Source organism: Prionailurus viverrinus, chromosome A2 (genome assembly GCF_022837055.1).
Source record: "Prionailurus viverrinus isolate Anna chromosome A2, UM_Priviv_1.0, whole genome shotgun sequence".
NCBI lineage: Eukaryota > Metazoa > Chordata > Mammalia > Carnivora > Felidae > Prionailurus > Prionailurus viverrinus.
Genome location: NC_062562.1, coordinates 60,966,967 through 60,989,402, shown reverse-complemented (window position 1 = coordinate 60,989,402; position 22,436 = coordinate 60,966,967). Strand labels below are relative to the sequence as shown.

The following is a 22,436-nucleotide window of genomic DNA, read 5'->3' as shown; positions in this document are numbered from 1 at the left end:
ATGCCCCAAACTCACGCCTTTCCCCCGAAGCCTTTGCCTGCATATCAAATACGTGCGACGAGGCTAAGAAGCTAATAAGATAGTTGGTGAAAAGCTGAGTGGTGTTTTCACCAACTGCATGGTTATGAAGAGACAAAAATGGGAGTTCAGGATCTGAGCTGGGACCCAGGGACAGCTACACCCCAGGGATGGTCGTGATTGAGGGAGTCTGCCCACACCTGGCTGCGCTTGATGGACGGAGTGGACCCTCTGGAGAAAGTCTCTGTAATTTCTCATGGACAATATCCAACTTTCAATTATGAATTACTAGATGCACCAAGAGAAAACAGGGGGTGGATTCTCAGATGACACAGATACTGGAGTTATCAGACTATAAAGTAACTACTATTAATATTTTATTTTATTAAAAAAATTTAATGTTTATTTTAAGAGAGAGAAACAGAGCATTAGCCAGGGGAGGGACAGAGAGAGAGGGAGACACAGAATCCGAAGCAGGCTCCAGGCTCCGAGCTGTCAGCACAGAGCCCAACATGGGGCTCGAACTCACAGACCGTGAGATCATCAGCTGAGCTAAAGTCGGAAGCTCAACCGACTGAGCCACCCAGGCACATCTTTACTATTTTATCTTATTATTTAAAAAAATTTTTTAACGTTTTTATTTATTTTTGAGACAGGGAGAGACAGAGCATGAACAGGGGAGGGTCAGAGAGAGGGAGACACAGAATCTGAAACAGGCTCCAGGCTCCGAGCTGTCAGCACAGAGCCCGGCGCGGGGCTCGAACTCACAGACCGTGAGATCATGACCTGAGCCACAGTCGGCCGCTTAACCGACTGAGCCACCCAGGCGCCCCACATCTTTACTATTTTAAAGAAAATAGTATGATGAGGAATTTCACTAGAGACAAAACACATTCTAGAGCTGAAAACACAATGATTTATGTTTAGAATACAATGAGTGGTTTTAAGATGGGATTGGAGGAAATCTCAAGGCTGATGCACGGAGACGGGAGAGAGAGAGAAAATACAAAGGTCTGTGGGACGTGTTGAGAAGTTCTGAGGTCCCAGAAAGAAACCAGAAAAGAAAGATTTCTTCCTGGAGCAGAAGAAATGTTGGAGGACATAATGGCTGAGAATTTTAAAGACAACTGAGTGTTGTCAGTCCACTGATTCAAGAACCTCCATGAACCCCTCCAGGCAGAGCACAAAGATTGTCTTAGAGAGCTAGGGTGACCAGCAGGAACTTCAAAAGAGTATCAATCAGGGGCACCTGGAGGGCTCAGTCTTGATTTCGGCTCAGGTCATGATCTCTCGGTTCGTGGGTTCAAGCCCTGCATCGGGCTCCGTGCTGACAGCGCGGAGCCTGGAGCCTGCTCCTGATTCTGTCTCACTGTTTCTCTGCCTCTCCCTGGCTTGCGCTCTCTCTGTCTCTGTCTCTCTCAAAAATAAATAAACGTTAAGAATTATTTATAGTAGGAGCGGCTGGATGGCTCAGTTACTTAAACGTCCAGCTTTTGATTTCGGCTCAGGTCATGTTCTCATGGTTTGTGGGTTCAAGTTCCACGTCAAGCTCTGTGCTGACAGTGTGGAGCCTGATTGGGATTCTCTTCCTCTCTCTCCCTCTCTACCTCTCCCCTGGTGGCAGGCTCTCTCTGTATCTCTCTCAAAATAAATAAGTAAATTTAAAAAGGAATTATTTATAGTAATATTTAAAAAAAATCAAATACCAAAAAAAAAAAAAAACAAGTACCCAGTAATAAATCTAACAAAGACAAACGTCCACACAGGAAATCATGAACTCAAAGGAAATCATGAAATCAAAGTAAACTGAAGCTCACCTAAATAAATGGAAGGGTGTGTACCGTGCTTGTGGGTTGGAAGATGCAATAAGGAAACACTTTTAATTCTCTACAGCCTGAGCTAATTTCATGCACACTGCTCCCCCAGAACAACCGTGTGTGTGTGTGTGTGTGTGTGTGTGTGTGTACATGGCAAGCTGATTCTAGGATCTACCTGATACCGTGAAGGACAGAGAACAGATACAATGAATTGCAGGACGAGGAGGGAGGAGGGCAGCCCAGCTGAGGGATGGGTCCTTACAGGCATCACACAGCAAAGCCACAGTAACTGTCCAAGGTGGCCTTGGTGCTTGGTCAAGGATAGACAACAGACCGATGGAGCAGAATCCAGATTCAGGCCCACACACGTGGGGAAAAATTAACACTTGCTTATAAATTGGGGGACGAAGTATCTTGTGCAAAATTATTGCAGGGCAAATTAAATCTGTGTGTGGAGAACAGTTCTTGAGGCCTACTCAGTACTACATACACACGCATGCACGCACACACACGCGTGCACACATGCACACGCGCCTAATTCATCAGGGTCATAGAATAGAAGGCACAAACAATAAAACTGTAGGAAAAAACGTAAGGGAGCATCTTTGTGATCTGTGGGCAGACAGCAGCCCCTCACGTTGAATACCACAGCACAGGGCCAGTGAGGAAGACACTGGTGAATTCAGTCCCACCGAAATTAGGAACTGTATTCCAAAAGACTATTAATAATGTGCAAGCAGGTGAAAAGGTGAACCACGGAGCGGGAAGAAATATTTGCAGCACACACATGTGATAAAGGACTCTGATCCAGGATATGTGAAGAATTTGTCCAAATCAATAAGAAAACGACAAACAACCGGGAGAAAATTGGGGGAAAGACACGAGCTTCATGTCACAAAAAGGCCCAGATGGTCCACGAGCAGGTGGTCACTCCCGAGTTATGGGAAGGCGAAGGCTGAGGCCGCTGGCTGCATGGCTGGCTCTCCCCCAGCTCCAGCGTGGACCCCCCAAGACCCTCTCACCGTGCAGTGGGAACGAGACCCAGTATCGCCGCTTTGGGAGGTTTCTGCCGCATCCGCGAAAGGGGGTGGCGAACGCATACCTGGCCACCCTGAAATCCCGCCGCTAGGTACTCGCCGGCAGAAATGCACACGGTGCTCCCCGAGATGGGAGCAGGACGGGGCCAGAAGACTAGTGGCACGACAGAACCCTCGAGTATCGTGGACACAGCATTGAGGAGGAAAAGCCAGACACCAGACCGAATGCAGCCCCAACTGTCTGCCCCGTGAACAGGCCACGCTGGGCTGTGCGGGCGGAGGAGGGTGGGTGACCCGGGCACCTGTCTGTACAGACGTTAGCTCTCAGGAAAAAGAACGACCCTCCTGTGGGCTTTCTCTCTTCTTCCTTCTTGCCCCAAGGAAGCTGCTGCTTTTTAAGGTGCACCTGGGTGGCTCAGTCGGTTGGGCATCCGAATTGGGCTCGGGTCATGACCTCACAGTTGTGGGTTCGAGCCCAGTGTCGAGCTGGGTGCTATCAGCTCATAGCCTGGAGCCTGCTTGGGATTCTGTGTCTCCCTCTCTGCCCCTTCCCTACTCACTCTCTGTCTCTCAAAAATAAATAAACATTGAAAAAAATGTTTAAATGTCTTGTTTTGGGGGCACCTGGAGGGCTCTGACTCTTGATTTCAGCTCAGGTCATGATCTCACAGTTGGTGGGATCAAGTCCTGCGTGGACTGGGATTCTCTCTCCCTCTGTCTCTCTGCCCCCCCAAATAAATAGATAAACATGTAAAAAATCACATGTCTTATTTTGAAATAATCTCAAATTCATAGAAAAGTTGCAACAGCAGAGAGCTCCTCTCCCGCCGAAGCCCCAGAAGTTAGCACGCGACTGCGCTTCCCTTACACGTCTTTCTCTCCGTGGGTTCATACTTTTCGGACACATCTGACAGTGGGCTGTGGGCACGATGCCTCATTACTCCTTCATGCCCTCATGCGGAACAAGGGTCCTCTCCTGTGTAAACGCGGCTCGGCTGTGAACGTCAGGCATCGGTCTCGCTCCAGTATTGCCTTCTGCTCCGCTGACCCCAGGCCAGGTTTGCTGTGGCCTGAATAATGTCCTCTGGCTCAGCATTCAGCCCAGCACCCCACTGCCCCACCAGCAGGGCGTGAGCGGTGGGGGCCAGCCACCCAGCGCATGAGTCCTGGTTTCCTTCCCCGTGTTTCCTCCCAGGGACGCAGGGGTGATGCCGCGATGTGGCTCCGTCCTGCTTCTGGTGATGGTGCCTGTGCCTCACCCCTGCCTGCTCGTCTACCCTCAGCCCTTCCCGCAGCCAGGGCTCGGCCGTAGCCTGGGCTGTGTTGCTGCTGTCCCACCAGCAGATTCTCTTAGTTTCACTTATAGGAATGTCTTTATGTCAACCTTGTTTTTTTCGGGACATTTTTGCTGGCTGAGAATTTAAGGGGCACTTTGGTGGTTCCATTTCACCGTCATCTGGCTTTGCTGTTTCTGGCGACAAGTCATAAGTCTTACCGCTCCCGTGAGTGATATGTCTTTTCTCTCTGGCAGCTTCCAGAATTTTCTTTGGTTTTCGGAACTTCGTGTCTGTTGTTCCCTCCATATTTATCTTAATCAGGGTTGGTGCAGATTATTCGATGTGTAAATTCAGGTTCTCCACTAAATTTGGGAAGGTTTTTTGGCCACTGTGTCTTCAAATATTTATTCGGCCTCAGTTTCACACCCTTCCTCTGGGGACTCCTAGAGGACCCTGTGACGTTGTTCCGCAAGGTCTCTGAGGGTCCACTCAGCCTGTGCACTTCTTAATCTGCATATCAGGTCATGTCTGTTGATCCGTTTGGGGGCTGCCATTTCCCATCAATGCACTGAATGAGACCATAGCTTCTTCAGCTCTGTGAGCACGTTTATATAGCCGCCTTTGAGTCAGCTAAGGCCAGCATGCGGGTCACTGGGGGTCAGTGTCTCAGTTCCTGTAGACTTCTTCTGTCTTGCCTGGGGATCACATCTTCCTATTTCTTTGTATACCTAGTGATTAATTTTATTTATTTATGTATTTATTTATTTATGTATGTATTTATTTATTTATTTAAAATGTTTTTTTAATGTTTTATTTATTCTTGAGAGAGACAGAGACAGAGCATGAGTGGGGGAGGGACAGAGAGAGAGAGGGAGACACGGAATCCGAAGCAGGGTTCAGGCTCCGAGCTGTCGGCACAGAGTCCAATGAGGCTCCTGAACCCACAAGCTGTGAGATCATGACCTGAACCGAAGTTGGACGCTCAACCAACTGAGCCACCCAGGCGCCCCTACTTATTTTTTAGATTTATTTCTTTTTGAGAGAGTGAGAAGAAGTGGGGAAGGGGGTAGAGAGACAGGGACAGAAGATCTGAAGCAGGCTCCGTACTGACAGCAGCGAGCCCAATGTGGGGCTTGAACTCACGAACTATGAGGTCATGACCTGAGCCAAAGTCAGATGTTCAACTGACTGAGCCACCCAGGTGTCCCCCTAGTGATTAATTTTAGTTGAACAGTGCAATTGATTTAAAAAATAAAAAATAAAAAAAAGGGGGCACATAGGTAGCTCAGTCAGTTAAGGGTCTGATTTCAGCTCAGGTCATGATCTCTCAGTTCACGGGTTCAAGCCCCACATTGGGCTCTGTGCTGACAGCTCGGAGCCTGGAGCCTGCTTCAGATTCTGTGTTTCCCTCTCTCTGTGCCCCTCTCTGCTCACACTCTGTCTCTCTCAGTCACAAAAATAAATAAACATTAAAAAAATAATAATTGAAGCATGGACATGGCGGCTAATATGTTGTGAAACGCAAGATTCTGTTAACTTCTTCTGAAGAATGTTGACTTGCTTTTGTAGGTAGTTCAGCCACTGGCTGATGACCTTGAACTTGTTCAGGCTTGACTTTGTGCTTTGTTATTGCAGATCCCAGAAAATCTGAGGTGTTTCCCGGGCCCTGTAATTTGGCACAACCCAGTTCCGTGCTGTGTATGGACACCTGAGGACTCGTGGATCCCCACGTGTGGTTTGGGGACCATCCCTAAGTTCTCCTTCCCCAGTGTCCTGCCCCACACATACCCACTGCTTCCCTTCCACGGCCCCAAGTCTGGTCTCTGCCTCATCGGGTCCATGTGACCTCTGCGCCCGGCGCTCTGTGCACTGTCAAGCCCAGCTGCTGTAAGCTGTCCCTCCCTCGGGTCCTCCAGCCTGGCACCGTCTGGTGTTCAGGCCTGGGAGCAGGTGTCGTACATCCTGCCCAGGTTATGGTGGGAGGGCTGGGCGGCTACCAGTGAAGCCATAATTTCCACAAATGGAAATCACCAATCAGCTTCTTCCCAGAGGAGAAAGGGCTGCGTCCCCCCCCCCCCCCCGTCCCCCTGCTCCCCAGCCACTGGCCCCCCACCCAGTGACACCTCCCTGCCCAGAGCTGCCTCAAGCCTTGGCTCTCGGGGTGGCGTCTGTCCTGTTCCCTGACCCTCTGCCTGCCCCTTCTCAGGCCTCCCCTCCGGGCCGGCTTCCCTGGAGACCCACCACTTGGTTTTCCTCCCGTCCTGGCAACATTCACCAGGCTGTGGCTTCCACCCCTTCTCTGACGGTTCCTGTCCCTCCACATCCCTGAGCGAACCTGGTGTCTCCACCATAAACCTCCTGCCACCCCCATGCAGCCCTGCAGCCCATACTCACCTGTGTGGCGTCCAAGCCCTGATTCCAAGGTGCCCTTCCAAATGGACCCTTCTAGCCCCTGCCAATGATGGTAGCTGTTACTAGCATCATTAATGTCAACACTGTGAAGGAGGGGAGATATGCAGTTTTCGGGGTGTGACTCCCGTTTCTCTCAGGGGCAGGGGAGGGTTGGGGAAGGGGAGACCCTGGGTCCCGCAAAGGTCAGTCACCTGGTTGCAATGATAAAGGCCTGATCGGTGGTGGCCGGGGTCAGGGGGAGGGGGGTGTGCTGCCGCTGTCCACCAGGCCCAGGAGCCGTGGTCGTGTGAGGGTGGCTGACCCAGGGTGACCACAGCTAGACCAGCTTTGTCGTGAGGGCCCAGGCCCACAGGCCCGTCTGTGGACACCCCGGCTGAGGTCCTGCCCTCCAGCCATGTGAAGAGGGACTTGGTAGTCACCTCCCTCAGGGAGCCCTCCTCTTGTGACTGTGCTGTGTGGGAGCCCTGAGTGCTGTCACCTGCCAGGTGGGGGGTGTGGTGCAGGTGAGGCAGGGGCCGCGGCCAGGGTAGGGCCAGGCCCGGGGTCCCCCTGCACCTCCCTCCACCCACTGATGGATGAGCATCCAGAAGCACGGGAGGCCCCTGAGTGGAGACAGTCAGAGCGTGTGGAGCATCTCAGAGGAAGGATAATTCAAGCAGGACAGGGTGGGGGGAGTGATACTTCACAGGGGGTTTGAAGTGTCACTTCCCCTCCTGCTCCTGGGGGCCCAGCACCCGCATTTCCCCTGAAGGAGGCGGTGAGCTCAGAGGTGAGCATCGCATCTCTGGACAAAGGCCTGTGATCTTAAAGTCTGTGTCCATTGTTCGGAGCCCTGGGCAGGTGGCTCTGTACAAACGTCCCGCGGGCCTGGCAAGGGCTGGGGAGCCCTCGGCAGACAGCTGGCCCCTCACACCCCCTTCCTGCTGTTGGCTCACCTCTTGGAGCCCTCGTTCGCAGAGGCCCTACCCACAGGAGGGCTACCCTGGGGTTGCTCCCTGATTTCCCGCGGCCTTGGCCTGACACCTGTAAATGAGCCCATGCCTGCAGTGTCCCATAATTATGGTCGCTGTGTGCAAACTGCATTATATTTGGCTCTCCCCACGCACCAGGCTCTTGTCGCCACTGAGCTCCCCCTCCCCATGAGTCACGTGGCATCTCCTTCCCCCTCCTCTGTGTATCTGCCAGGCCAGTCCCTGCGGGGGCGATTTGGGTTGTTTCCAGTTTTCTTGGTTATAAATAGCACCTCTGTGCATGTCTTTATTACAAATCCTTCTTTCCTCTGAAACCCTGAATAACTGAGCCCCCACGGGCACCCAGGACTCAGCCAGCACATCCTACAAAACCCCGCTCACTTCCTGGCATGTCCCCCACCCTGGGCTGCAGGGACCCCCTTGCTGTGGTCAGTTGCCCTACAGGTGGACAGAGGGCATGGGGGCAGGAATGGGGGTTCTCCCAGGTTCGTGGGCGTAAGTAACACTGATGAACGCCGAGGAGAAGTGCCCTCGATGTCAGGAAGAAGTCCTGGGGCACCTGGACAGAGGGGCTCGCGGGCCTGGCTTGGGTCGCTCCCTCGTCAGGGCTGCTGGCTTTGCTCGCTCGTGCTCCCTCGTGGACACTCTTCACTTTTGAAAAATATAATAAGTGAAAGCATTCTTATTGTGCAGAGTTCACAGCCTTTATGTTTCTTTTATGGCATTTCACTTTTTTTGAGTCAGTGTGTGTAATTTTATATTTTCCTAGAAAAATTTCCATTTCAACTATGTTTTTCCATTTATTGGTAACATGCTGTGCCCGGTGCTCTTTTATAATCTCTTTATTTTGCTTCTGTCCCCCTTTTTCTACCTCCTTTTGGGGCTTATTTTTTGTTATTGACCAGACTTGTCAAAGATGTATTTTTGTTGTTCACACAAATTTTTTTCCAGTGGCTCCTGGCTGGCTCAGTTAGAGGAATGAGGACTCTTGATCTCGGGGCTGTGAGTTCTACACCTACAATGGGTGTAGAGATTGCTTAAAAAAATAAAATCTTTTATTTTTAATAAAGCCCCTGGGGGGCTCAGTCAGTTGAACGCCCAACTTAAGCTCAGGTCATGATCTCACAGCCCATGGGTTTGAGCCCCGCGTCGGGCTCTGTGCTGACAGCTTAGAGCCTGGAGCCTGCCTCGAATTCTGTGTCTCCCTCTCTCTCTTTCCCTCCCCCACTTGTGTGCATGCGCTCTCTCTCAAAGAATAAATAAACATTAAACAAATAAAATAAAATCTTAAAACCTTTCTTTCCCCCAAAGATCTAGCTTTTGGTATTGCTAGATACCAAGCACTGCTCTGGGTTGCTTTTCATTTCACTAATTTCTATCTGGTCTTTAGTACATGTTCCCTTTACCTTTCTTGGGGTTATTTTGTTATTTTTTGTTTTCCGGGAGGTCGAACTGGCCTGTCTCCTCTGGGGCTGCGTGTTGTCTCGTGCGGAGTGTTGCGGCTTCCCGTGGGTCCCGTCGTGCGGGTGTTTGGTGGTTTCCATCGTCTGACGTTTTAATTTTCTGCAGGGTGGGTTTCCTCGGCTTCCTTCAGTTATTTCTTTTTTACTGTAATCCACTGTTGTCACTGAAGCTTGCCTCTCTAGGATTCCGTGGGATTTACTTTGTCCCCTCATGTCCCCGAACGGGACACCAGCACCAGTGACACCGATGCAACTGACGTGCAAGTTACACTGATGGACGGAGGCACCCATTTTAAGTGTGCCATTGCTAGATTTGTGACAGCCGTGTCCACTGCGAAAACCCAGAGCACATCCACCATCCCAGGACACTCCCTCGGGCCACGCGGAGCCTCTGCGGGCACAGCCACTTTGTGGTTTCAACAGCCGTGGCTCCGCTCTGGAGTGATGTGTTCTCTGTCCAGCCGCTTCTGCTCAGACGTGGTCCCCACGCCTCACCCGAGCTGCTCTTTCTCATATGTTTATGGCGTTAACAGTGCGGCTGCTCCCAGGGGAGCTGCTGTAGCATTTTTATACAAATTTTGGGTTTTTTCCTGACATATGTTTTTTGTTTCTTCTGGGTAAATCCCGAAGAGAGGAATTAGTGGGTCCAAGCGAGCGTATTTGTTTTGTTTTATTTTTTTTATTATGAAATTTATTGTCAAATTGGTTTCCATACAATGCCCAGTGCTCATCCCAACAGGTGCCCTCCTCAATGCCCATCACCCACTTTCCCCTCCTTCCCATGTTTTGTTTTCGAAGAAACTGGTGAACACTTCTCCGAAATGGCTGCCAGGTCGCATTCGTGCATGGCATCCGTCACTCCTAGTAAACCCTAAGCGGAGGAGGCTCCAAGTCCGGGTCCGGGCCCAGCCAGCTGTGCCACGGCCCTGTTCTGTCTGCAGCGCTGATGTCCTCTGGGCGGACGCGTGGCCAGGCAGTGGGGGCACCCCTGGTCCCCAACACACAGCTCCCCTCTTCTTCAAGGACAGATGCTCAGCTGGGTCAAGACTTTTTCCCAGCATCCTTTGTGGCTGAATGAAGTCATGTGATTAGACTCTGGACAAAGCTGATAAGTCCACTGTCTGTCCTCTGTTTGGCTATCCAGATGTGATGGCCAGATCTCCATGTCAGAGCACTACAGCAGAGAGCTGGGGTGCAGCCTGGGTCCCCCAGGGGCTCCATGGAGGCCAGCAGCCACCAGCACCAGAATGGCTGCCTGCTTAGGGAGAGGGGAGTGGATGTCTGTGCCACACAAGCCCCAGGCTGATCCACGTGGGTCATGCCATGTGGGGTTCATGCCAGGAACCCCAGGCCTCTGGTCATGCCCTCTGGGCCTGAGGGTAAGATGGTGGGCAGGTGGGTACAGGAGGGGCCTGACTCACGCCCGGAGGCAGTTCCCACAACGCGTCCCTGGTGTTCACGGTGAGGGAACAGTGGCCAGGAGTGACTCCCTGACCCCTCCTGGCCATTTAGGGCACTGGTATCATGTCGCCTGGTCCCGTTGGCCTGAGCAGGCCTGGTCAATGGGGATACTGTGCAAGCCCAACACTGGGTCAGGAGCACTGGGTTGGGATGATGCCTGGCCTTCTGGGGCCCAGGGCCCAAGGCATATCTGAGGCTGGCAGTGACACTGCCCAGGAGGAAATTGGGCAGGAGGTGCCAGTTGCTGGGGGCCGGGGAGGGGGCCCAGGCAGCCAGAGGCCTCAGCAGGGTGCTGGGGATGTGGCAGGAACAAGGCCAAGCCCTGGCCTGGAAATGTGCTCAGTGGGAGCCTTCTAGGTGTGTGCTCAGCGTGCTCCCTGATGACTTGTGCCCGGGCAGTATGGTGTCTTTCAGCCAGATGGTGCTCCCCACCTCGTGCTTGGGTGCCTAGTGAGAAAGGAGTCTGGAGGGTCTGTGTTCCTGTGTCCCTGGGTGGAACCTTTGTTCAGGCCCAAGGAGACTGCCCATGTGAGCTGCCCACTTACCAGCTAGCTTTGTCTCTTTGCTTGTGAGTCACGTAGACGGCTTGCGCTCCTCTGCAGGACTCAGGTGCTGGGCAGAAGATGCAGATGGACAGACGGCAGGGGGTGGGGACCTTTGCGGCCCCTCTTCTTCACCTTCATTCCTGGAACACACCAGCTGCTTCCAGCCACAGGGCCTTTGCACGGCCGCTGCTTCTGCCTGCAGTGCCCTTTCCCCTCATTCCTTCTGTCACTCAGATCTGAGCTGAAACCTTACCTCCTCAGAGAGGCCCTCCCTGGGCGCACACTCTGAATTTGCCGCTCTGTCACAGTCTAGCAAATCACTTTGTTTTGAATTTACTTATATGCCACATTTCTTATTTGTTTCTTGTTGGTCTTGGGCGTAAGCCCTGCAAAGACAGCAACCTTGTCTACCTCATTCCTTAGGGTGACCCAGTGCTTGGGCAGAGCCAAGCACAGAATTGGCACACAGTAGCCACATGAACAAGCCCACAGTCACTCATAGCAGAGTGTAGTGCTTAAAGGTGCCAGCTATAAAGTTAGGCGGTCTGGGCAACAATATTGGTTTTGCCACAGATTAGCTGTGTCACCTGAGTCCTTCTGTGCCTCAGTTTCCTCATCTGTAAAAGGAGGTCAATGATAACCCATAGCTTGCCAGGTTGCTATGAGGTTTATATGAAGTGGTGGGTGTTGAAACTATAGAAGTTTCTAGCATGTAGTGGGTACATTGTAAATTGTAGCTATGGCCTTCATCATCACCACCATCACCACCACCACCACCATCATCACCATCATCATAATCACCGTCATCATCACCACCATCACCACCATTACCACCGTTACCACTATCATCACCATCATCACCATCATCACCATCACCACCATCATCACCATCATCACCATCATCACCATCATCATCACCAACATAATCATCACCATTATTACCACCATCATCATCATCACCATCATCATCACCATCACCACCATCATCATCACCACCACCATCACCACCACCATCACCATCATCACCAACATAATCATCACCATTATCACCATCATCACCACCATCACCACCATCATCATCATCACCACCACCATCACCACCACCATCATCACCATCATCATCACCAACATAATCATCACCATTATTACCACCATCATCATCATCACCATCATCATCACCATCACCACCATCATCATCACCACCACCATCACCACCACCATCACCATCATCACCAACATAATCATCACCATTATCACCATCATCACCATCATCATCACCATCATCACCACCATCATCATCACCATCACCACCACCATCATCACCATCATCATCACCAACATAATCATCACCATTATTACCACCATCATTATCATCACCACCATCATCACCACCACCATCATCACCATCATCATCACCATCATCATCACCAACATAATCATCACCATTATTACCACCATCATCATCACCATCACCACCATCATCACCACCACCATCACCACCATCATCACCATCACCACCAACATAATCATCACCATTGTCACCATCATCACCATCATCATCACCATCATCACCACCATCATCATCATCACCATCACCACCACCATCATCACCATCATCATCACCAACATAATCATCACCATTATTACTACCATCATCATCATCACCATCATCATCACCATCACCACGATCATCATCACCATCATCACCACCATCATCATCACCACCATCACCACCAACATAATCATCACCATTATCACCATTATCACCATCATCATCACCATCATCACTGTCATCACCACCATCATCACCACCATCATCACCATCATCACTATCATCATCATCACTCTTCACCATCATCACCATCAACATCACTACCACCATCATCACCATTATCACCATCACCATCACCACCACCATCATCACCACCACCATCACCACCACCATCATCATCACCATCACCACCATCATCACTATCACCCTTCCACATGCCTGCCACAGTGTCTTGCACTGGCTGCCATGTCAAGGGCTAGGTGATTGGAGATTGATGGATTAGTGGCTTCTTCTGGGAAACCATAGCCTACTCTTCCAGGCAGATGGCTGGGCCTGGGAAAGGTGGTGGCAGTGACATCAGCCCCTGGAGGTGAGGAGGACAGGGAAGGCTGTGTCTCTCCTTGGGAGAATGAGCCCCATGTGCAGCACTTTTGGCTCTGCAGATGTGATGCTTGTTGCCATGGTGACTGTCCTAACAATAACCTCCCAGAACTGATATTCCCCACACCCGCCCCAGCTGCCACCTGGGAGGGAGAGCCCTCCTCGCTGACGAAAGCCAGTGAGAGAGGATAAGGTGGGAGGCAGAGATGATGCAGGGGTGCGGGTTGAAGAGGGCCCTTCCTGGAGGAGGGTTGGGAGGCCAGAGCCAAATGAGAGGGCTTTTGGGGCCTGGGACTCCAGAAGGGGTCATGGCTCACAGCCCTTCTCCCTTCCAGCTTTCTACTCTGCTGGGGAGGAGCTCTCTGAGTCTGGAGGTGGAGAGCAGTCATCCCCCCTGCAGCGCCCTCATTAGCCTGCCCTTCCTGTCCTTCCTGCCCTCCTCCGAGTTGCTCCACATCATGCCTTGAACCTTCCAACCCAGGCGAGGGGCTGCCTGGGGGACCCCGGTTGCTAACAGGGGTAGAGGAGGGGCCTTAAATCATACCCTTTAGTGACCCTAACTTCTGTGGAAACTTGGTCCTCAACCAGCAAAAGGCACCTCAAAACAGACAGCCCAGAATGCTGCTGTGCCCTTGCCTGGGGCTGCAGGAAGTGTGCATGTGCGTGTGCATGTGCATGTGTGTGTGCGCACGTGTGTGTGTTTGTATCCTGCACACGTGTGTCTGCGTGTGTGCGCGCATGTGTGTGAAAACAAAAGACAAGAGAAGGTTGGCAGGGTAGTGGGGGCTGAGTCCCAGCCCCTCGTTGGCTGTGTGACTTTGGCTAAGTTACTTTACCTCTGTCTCTCCACCGTCCCTTGTAGTAAAACAGGGATAATAATAGTATGTGCCTCCCAGGATTGTTTGAGAATTTGGTGAGATAGCACATGTAAAACCTGTGAACAAATCCATGTTAGCTGTCATCATGATTTTAATGCCACTTTGTCCTGGCCTGCTGCCAGGAGCATGTGTGACCTTGGCAGCACAAAGGGTCTGCCTGCAGCCTGGAGAGAGGGGTGCACTTTTGTTTTGTTTGTTTTGCTAATTGTATTCTATTGTGTGGGACTGCCTCCTTCTCCTTCCAGAGTCCAGAAGGATGCGACCCGGCTCAGCATGTGCCCGCAGGACAAGCAAGCCTACCCCTGCCCAGGAGAGGGGGCAGCTGCCCCTTAGGCGCCCAGCATGTGCTGGTGGCAGCTGCAGGCATGCCAGTGGTCTCCCCTCTTGCCCGGCATAGCTAAGGTCAAGGCCAGACCACCCTCCCCACAGGGTCCCTTGCTCTAAGCCGGGCACTTGCCAGAGTATTCCTTGGCCTCTGGCCGTCTCCTGGGTGCCAGTTAAGTCTAGAAACCTCCCCAGGACAGGGACTGGCTGCCAGTCCGCTCATCCACCTCACAGCCATTTGCCAGGGCCCGGCTGCCCCCACCCCAGAACCCTTTCATTCGATCTTCCACTCAGGAAACACTTACTGTGGCTTTGGGGCAGCCACAGACCAGGGTGACAGAGACGAGCAGGACAGGCCCACAGCCTCTGCCTGGGGAGCCCATGGTACCATAAGTAGCTCAGATCAGGACAGCTGCCTGACCTACATCGAGAGCTAGCTGCTGGAAACTTCTATCCTCAGGGCCTGCCCAGGCCTGACCCCGCCTCTGTCCCCTCACTAGAGGGTGGGTGCCACAGCCAGGTGGGTCCTCCACTGGCCCTGGAGCCTGGTTCCAGAGGGCAGGCCGGGTGTGACCCTAGGGGAGGCTGGTTTGTGGAAATGGGGTCAGCCCGGCCTCTCCTGCCCCTCCCTCCTGCTCCCTCCTCCTCCTCTGTTCCAGGGTCATGTTCAGGATGGACCCTCTTCTAGGCCAGGGAAGGGGGCAGGCAGGTGGACTAGTCCTGAGAGGGGAGAATGTGTCCCCCTAACTGGACACAGAGCTGTGAACTCTCAGGCCTCCTGACTTACTGCCCTTGCAGCCCTGCTCCCCTGACTCCCCGGCCCTCCGCCTCAGCTCCTGCGCTGGGACACCCCTGCATCCAGTCCTCGGGGAGTGAAGGAGAGGGGCCTGGGGCCACGGGAAACAGACAGCCGGCAGGCACCGTCTCATCCCCCACCCTGCTTGGTGTGCAAGGCCCCCTGGGCAGCTCTGCCCGGCTGGGATGTGGGGGCTGCGGGTGGGGGTGCACGACTGTGCAGTGCACGAGCGGTGCAGACAGGACAGGAGGGTTCCCGTAATATCTCCTCCTGGGTGTGCAAGGAGCGAGCCCTGTGGAGGCTGACATACGTGTCCCCCGTCCATCCAGGTGCGTCTGAATTCCCTCTGGCGGTCCGGGGTGAGGTGGGCACTCGGGGGAGAGAGAGGACAGGGTCCATTGTGTGCAGTCTCCTGTGTGTGTTCAAGGGGGGATCTCCGCAGGGAACAGAGAAATTGGCTTGGGTGGCCTGTGATGCCTGTGTGTGCGCGTGCATGGACTTGGGTGCGGGCCCAGCATGTGCGGGGCGAGGGCGTGGGTGCGGCTGCAGGGGAGTGGTGCAGGTGCAGGGGAGTGGTGCGGATGCATGTGCTGGGGAGCGGTGCGGATGCAGGGGAGTAGTGCGGGTGCATGTGCAGGGGAGCGGTGTGGGTGCAGGTGCAGGAGAGCTGTGCGAGAGCCATGCGGGTTCAGGGGAGTGGTGCGGGTGCGGGTGCAGGGGAGCCATGCGGGTTCGGGGAGCGGTGCGGGTGCGGGTGCAGGGGAGTGGTGCGGGTGCAGGGGAGCGGTGCGGGTGCGTGTTCAGGGCGCGGGAGCCGTGCGGGTGCAGGACGCGTGCAGGGCGCGTGCAGGGGCGGCGGGCGCGGCGGCGGCGGCGGCGGCGGCGGTGACAGCCGCGCCCGCGCTCCCCGCGCGTAGGTGTGCGGCGCGCTCCTGGCGGGGACGGAGCGCGCAGATCTCGCGTGCGCTCGCCGCCCGGCGCAGCCCAGCCCGGCCCCCGCCCGGCGCCGCGAGCCGAGGTGTCGCCCGCGCCCGCGCCCGAGTCGCCGCCGTGCCCGCGAGCGGGAGCCGGAGTCGCCGCCGCCCGAGCGCAGCACAGCGCACGCCGAGCCTGTCTGTCGCCGCCATGGCCACTACGGTGACCTGTACCCGCTTCACCGACGAGTACCAGCTCTACGAGGATATTGGCAAGTAAGAGCCGCGGCGCGCGCGGGCCGGGCAGGGACCCCCGGACCCCCGGACCCTCCTCGCCGCCGGCTCTGGGCGCACTGCGGCCCCGCGCGCCCCCGGCTCCTCCCGGCTAGGGGCCCGAGGCGCTCGGCCCCGCGCGGCCCCGACCCCTCGGGCCCCGGGCCAGGCTGCCGGACCTCGGCGCGCGCAGCTCCGCCCGGCCCTGTTCGGCGCGGCCGCCCGGCCAGAGGCCGGCGCTCAGGGCGCGGAGCTCGGCGCCGCGGGGGCGGCAGCAGGTGTCCCCGGAGCGCCGGGCAGACGTGACGCATTTGGCGGCAGGAGGTCAGAGAGGAGCGGCGCGCGGGGGCGGCCGCGGGGCCTGGAGCGCGGGGGAGGGGGCGGCCCTGGCCTGAGGGTCGCTCCCGACGCGGGCCGCGCTGTCCCCACCCCCCACCCGGCGGCCGGGCGCGGGGGCGGCGAGACCGGCTCGGCGTCTGCTCCTCCGCGTGGCTCCATCCGCGCTGGGGGTGCCCGCTGCGCTCCGGGCCGCGTGGGAACGGCCTCTGCCGTGGGGCCCCCGTGGAGTCGCGGGTCTGGAGGATTTTCCCCCAGATTCTTCTGGAAGGAGGAGGCAGGGGAGCCGAGGGGTTGAGGTTGGGGAGCTTGGCGGATCCCTGGGGTGGAGATGAGGGGGTGCGGTGGGGAGCCTGAAGGGCCCCCTGATTAAAGGGTCATCGAAGTAGGCGGAGGGTGTATTTTGGAGAGTTATTGACACGCGTGTGGGGGTGGGGGTGGGTAAAATGGAGAGGGGCTTCGAAGGCTCGGTTCAGGTGGGGCCTCACCCCTGGGGAACAGGTGGCCCCTGGACTCTAGGTGGGGTGTCCCTGGACTCTAGGTGGGGTGCCCCTGGACTCTAGGTGGGGTGCCCCAGGGGCTGCTCTCCGCCCGGGGTGAATCAGGGTGGCTGCAGCCGGCCTCCCTGGGCCGGCTCCGGAACTCCTGAATCCCTAGGCTCCAGCCCCGCGCGCGGCCAGAGCCCCATCTTCCTCCGTCGTTCTCCCGCCCTCCCGCGTGGTGGGGGCGCTGGCGAGGTTTCCTCTTACACATCCAAAGGCAGATCCTTCTCTGAAAAGGGTTCCTGATGGTGCTTGTGTTGGTGAGGGGTGTCGATGGTTGATGATTGTAGGTGCTGATCTGGGAAGAGAGTGGGGCTGTGCTGATTATCCGGTGCTCCCTGCATGTGGGGGAGGTTGCTGGTCAGGCCTGAGGGCTGGTCAGCTGGGTGGAGGAAACCCCAGGCCAGGAAACCCCTGGCCTGGCCCTGGGGGGCAAGGCCATGCCCTGAAGGCCCAGAAACTCCATTCTGTCCTGTGGGTGCTGTTTGGGTGCCCGGCCCCTGGGGCTGGTGGACCTGGAGAGCGGAGCAGAGGCAGAGGGCCAGGGAGGGTCCAGCACACCCACCGTGTGCAGTCCTGAGGCCCTGAACACAGGCCTGGAAGAAGCTGGGCCGAGGCAGCAGGCTAGGGGGTCTTCAGAGGGCTTGTTTTCCCAGGAAGAGGGGGGCGGTGGGAGGAAGCTGTCCTTTCTGGGGGACTTTCTCGTTTTTTCTGTGCTGGCCCTAGAGCACATGGACCCTGAACCAAGTGCCCCTGGGCCCCTCTCCTCAAACCGAAGCTGGCTCTGCCTACCCCTGCACTTTTCTGTGGCTTCTGAGGGCCTGGCATTGTGGAGGTTGGCCCCCCTCAACTCCAGGCTTGCAGTTCCGGCAGCCACGGATTATCCTGGGCACTGCCGCCCACGTCCACACGGGAAATGGAGGTCTCTGGGCTGCCCTGGGCAGGGGCCGAGGGGACCTCACAGTGGAGGCCAGCCCCCCCACCCCACCTGGAGCAGCTTCCAGAAAGGAGCCACGTGGCTGCCGTGGTGTGTAGCCAGGGGGCTGGAGAGTGAGTGGGTGAAGCACCCCAGTCGTGGGGCGGGGGGCAGGTGCCTGGGAGGAGAAGGGAATGTACCCCAGGACCTTGGGCCGACCCTCTGGGGCTGGGAGGGTTTCAGTCTGGCCCAGCATTCCTTCGTGGAGTGCCTTAGGCACCGGGCCTGGTGAGGGCCTGTCACAGCCCTGCTGGGGCATCCTGGGTAAGGGAGGCCAAGCAGGTGCAGGGGTGGCTGCAGGGGGCAGGGGGGCTGGGGTCCAGGCGGCCATGTTGGCCGGTTGTTGACAGCGCCTACCCAGGGCACAGTTGGTGCTTCTTCCTGGCCTCAGGTGGATGCTTCCAAGTTTATTTAAAGCTGCAGCCCCTGGCACCGGACGACGCTGAGCTCTCTGCCCAGGAAGGACCGGGCCACAGGCCCGCAGCTGCCTGGTGACGTGGCCACTGCCGCTCCCCTCCCTGCTCCGGCCCCTTCCCTGTCTGCCCTTCTCCCCGGCTGTGCTCAGGATCCTTCCCTGGGGGCCTGGGGATCTGAGGACCAAGACAAGCTGTTTTCTGGGGCTCTGACCTGCCTTGCTGAGCAAGGTGGCCACACTGGGCCAGGGCTCCTGAGTCCTGGGTTAAGAGCCCCCTTGAGCCAGGGGCCCCAGGCAGGCACACAGCAGGGTCTCCAAACCCTTGGCAGCGATGCAGTGTTAGTTTTATATTTTAAAATATAAAATTTTAAAACAGTGTTAGTGTATATTTTAAAAATTGAGGAAAATTCCAGGAGTAATAAAGCGAGCACCTGTGCGAGAATCGAAAACGTTACAAGTGTGTGTTCCGTAACCGCAAGTGAGTTCTGCAGATCTCATGGAAAGGCACGGCAATTCTAGGTAACCACCAGGTCGCTGGTGTGACGGGAGATCTTCAAAAATCTACACATGGTAACTGCGTGAGGTGACGGCTGTGTTAGCCTAACGCAGGGGTCATGCCCTGATACACACTTGGGCACCAGATCCGTATACTCACTCGAGGTTGTGTGTTGATTACGTCTCAATAAAGGTAGAAAACAAACGAAGTGGGATTTGTTCTCCAACCACAGTCACATATCTGGATTTTATCCTTCCCAACTTTCTCACTCCTTTACACTCAGGTATAAGGCCCACGACTAACGCATAGTATTGTCTGGTGTGTTTTAACTCAACCACAACAGTTCTGACACGTGTTTTCACTCCTCTTGGGCCTGCTGGCACCTGTCGCACTGATGCGTTGACTGGCCATGGCTGCTGGCAGGAGGCATGTCATAACCACTACCCTCTGCATGGAGGCCTGCGTGGCTCCCAGTGGCCTCTCTGTCCAGTCCCGCGGCAAGTTTGCTGGTGGGAGGGCTTCTGTAGGATCTGTCCCGGCCACACTCTCCACATCCCCCTGTGTGTCTAGCCCCCCCTGGCATGCTGTCGCTTGTCACTGGCAGATCTTAGCTGTTTGACGGGTGGTTGGGTAGGAAGAGGTATTTTGTGTTCGGGCTCCCAAATCTGCCACTTTGCGGGGGGGTCACCTTCTTTAAAATACGAGCGATCTCTCCAGAAAAAGTAGAAGTAGCTGCCGTGAGGTTTTGGTTTCAGGGTCTGGACGCTCCAGACCCTGGAGGGGTAGGGTGGCCACTACCTGGTGGGGTAGGGTGGCCCCTTTGTAGCCACCTCCCAAGTGCATGTCCCCGATTCGAGTTGAGTGGGAAGCTGCCCTCCCGCCCCATTTTACAGACACAGAAACATGGCTCAGGGAGGATGGGCGGCTGGTCCCAGCGGTGAGGAAGGCCCGGTCTCCAGGCCAGGGCTCCCCACTCCTCCCAGCACCCCCTGAACTTTGCTAGGCCCAGAGCCAACCTTGGTGTGTCCTTGACCCCATGCAGTGGAGAGCAGCCCCTGTCCTGGGATGTGCACTCCCCCGCCCCCACCAGCGGGCCTTCCTCTGCACACTCTCAACCAGCAAGTGACCCGCTAGCAGGTTTGTGGATAGACAGGACGTTCAGAGCAAACGGATGGCTGAGTCTCCTGAGCTCTGAAGCCAGGTGGGCTCCCTGGAGGAGGAAGGACATGTTTGCTCTCTCACGCCCTCCGGTGAGCGTTTCCAGCCTCAGTGCCTTTGCTCATGAGCCTCCTCCCCTGCTGCCCAGCCCAGACCCCCACACATGGGCAGCACCCCCCCGCCCTCAGGCTACAGTTGGGCCCCAGGCCCCTTCAGTGCCAGGCCTGGCCACTGTACGTTTGAGGGAGGGGTGAGTGAACTGGGCCCGGAGCTGGAGTCTCACCCTTAGTGAAGGGTGTTTAGGAAAGAAGTCACACACGCTGAGGTTGCTGCAAGACGCACATGAAGGTGACGCTCATTTGGTTACTATTGAACGGTATTTTTATACCATAACCTACTTTGCTGGGAGCTAAGAATACACCACGCGCTCGCTACCTGCACTTTCTCTCCTGGTGACAGGCCCAGTGGCGAAGTGGTGCTTGTGACATCAGCCAGCTCCGTGCGAAGGGTGGGTGCGGCGACCTTTCCCCCGTCACAGCCGAGGCGGGTGGAGGCCGCAAGGGCCCGGGTGGGGATCCAGGCGGTGGGCCACCTTCTGCTCCCCGTGGAAGCTCGTGACCCTGCTCGGTTCTTTCCACTGGCTGACTCAGGGCCGCTTGTGGTCTACTCTGACCCTCGGCTTTTCAGGATGCTGCCCATCCTCAGCAGGCTGTTCTTCCAGCACAAGCAGTGCCCCCTGGCTCCTTTATGAAAAGCTACTGTTTCCTTTGGTCCCACAGCATCCGATACTCTGCCCCCGTTTGGGACCAGCAGGGCTTGAAATTTTATTTTCTTAAACAAACTGCAAAGGCAGTATCGTCTTATGAAGAGAAGAAATACATGAGTGTGTGCAGGAGAAGTGACTCTTTTACCCCCGCTTTCCTCCGTGCCCCCAGGAGCCTGGGCTGTGCACATGTCTACATATGTGTACGCATACACGTGTCGCACGTATATCTGATTTTAAAACACAGATGGCATCACCATAGATGTGATTCTGCGTTCTGTTTGCCCCTCACACCTTATGCTGACCCGAGTCACTGTTTCCCTCCAGCTCGGGGCTGGCAGTGCCCTGAACATGGAGGGTGCGGTTTCCTGACGGGCATGACGGAGGGATGAGAGGGCCCTGTGTTTGAAATCGGGGCTCCCAAGCTTAGCGGGGTGGGGGGGAGGGCACGGTCATTGTGCATGAATCAGAACAAGGGTCACCTACTCTTCAAAAAGAACCCAAGAACAGATTCCTCTCCTCTTGTTACTTGAAGAATCACCCAAGCGCCTACAGGAGAGACACATATGTCTTCTTCTGCCTAAAAAGGCCCTGTTCCCTGAGAGTCCTTGTTGTCCCCCCGGGATTTAACAGGTGCCAAACAGGACAGTCCAGGCGGAGGTGACATGAGCAGGCTGTCTGCTCCTTGGACACGTCCCGTGCCCCCCTCTGCTCTCCAAGGCCACCTCCCGGGCTCAAGGCAAGAGATGTGGCCTTTCTGGAGATTTCAAATACATGTTCACAAAATTGAATTCCCTCTTTCTCTCCCACAAAAATGGAATCTGATTTTTAAAGCATCTTTCACAGCTGCGTGTCACTTTGTTAGTGTCGAAACATAAAAATACATTATGTATCAACTTGGTTTTCCGAAAATTATCATATTGGCATATTACATAGAAATGTATATTTTATTCCTGTAAAAATCTGAATCTACTTAAAATAAAAACATGTCAGAGTGGCATTACTCGCTGCCAAACCCCGGGGCCTTTCGCCTCCTAGTTTGGAGGGTTGCTGGCCTGGTCAGTGGCTGCGGCTCCTGGACGTGATTCTTTCTGCGTGGACATGAGGGTCCTGACGTAACTAAGGCTCGGGTTCTTTGTGAAGGCAGATACAGGCTTTTGTTGAATTCTGGAACAGATTGGCAATAGCTGGGCGAAGATGGAAGAGAATTTTGTGGAGGAAATGTAACCACGTGGTCATACGGGGGCGTGGACGGCGGAAGGAGGCGCCAGCGTTACTGTCCTGCCGGAAGGGCCTATGTCTTCCGATGTAACGCCCTCCCCGGGGTCCAGCCCGTCCAGGCTGGTGCCTGTTTCCAGAGAGAAGCTGAGGGCACCCCTGCCTCTGTGTCACCCGGGACCATATTCCAGGAC

At 55.4% G+C, this 22,436-nt stretch overlaps 1 protein-coding gene across 1 annotated transcript in view; it reads left to right on the top strand.

Annotated features, from left to right (window-relative positions):
• The first annotated feature begins 16,276 nt into the window (after positions 1–16,276).
• CAMK2B (calcium/calmodulin dependent protein kinase II beta) overlaps positions 16,277–22,436 on the top strand; it is an 81,428-nt gene continuing 75,268 nt past the window's right edge. The window contains exon 1 of the mRNA XM_047849385.1: positions 16,277–16,341. Within this exon, the coding sequence (XP_047705341.1) occupies positions 16,277–16,341 (65 nt within the window). The remainder of the gene's footprint in view (positions 16,342–22,436) is intronic.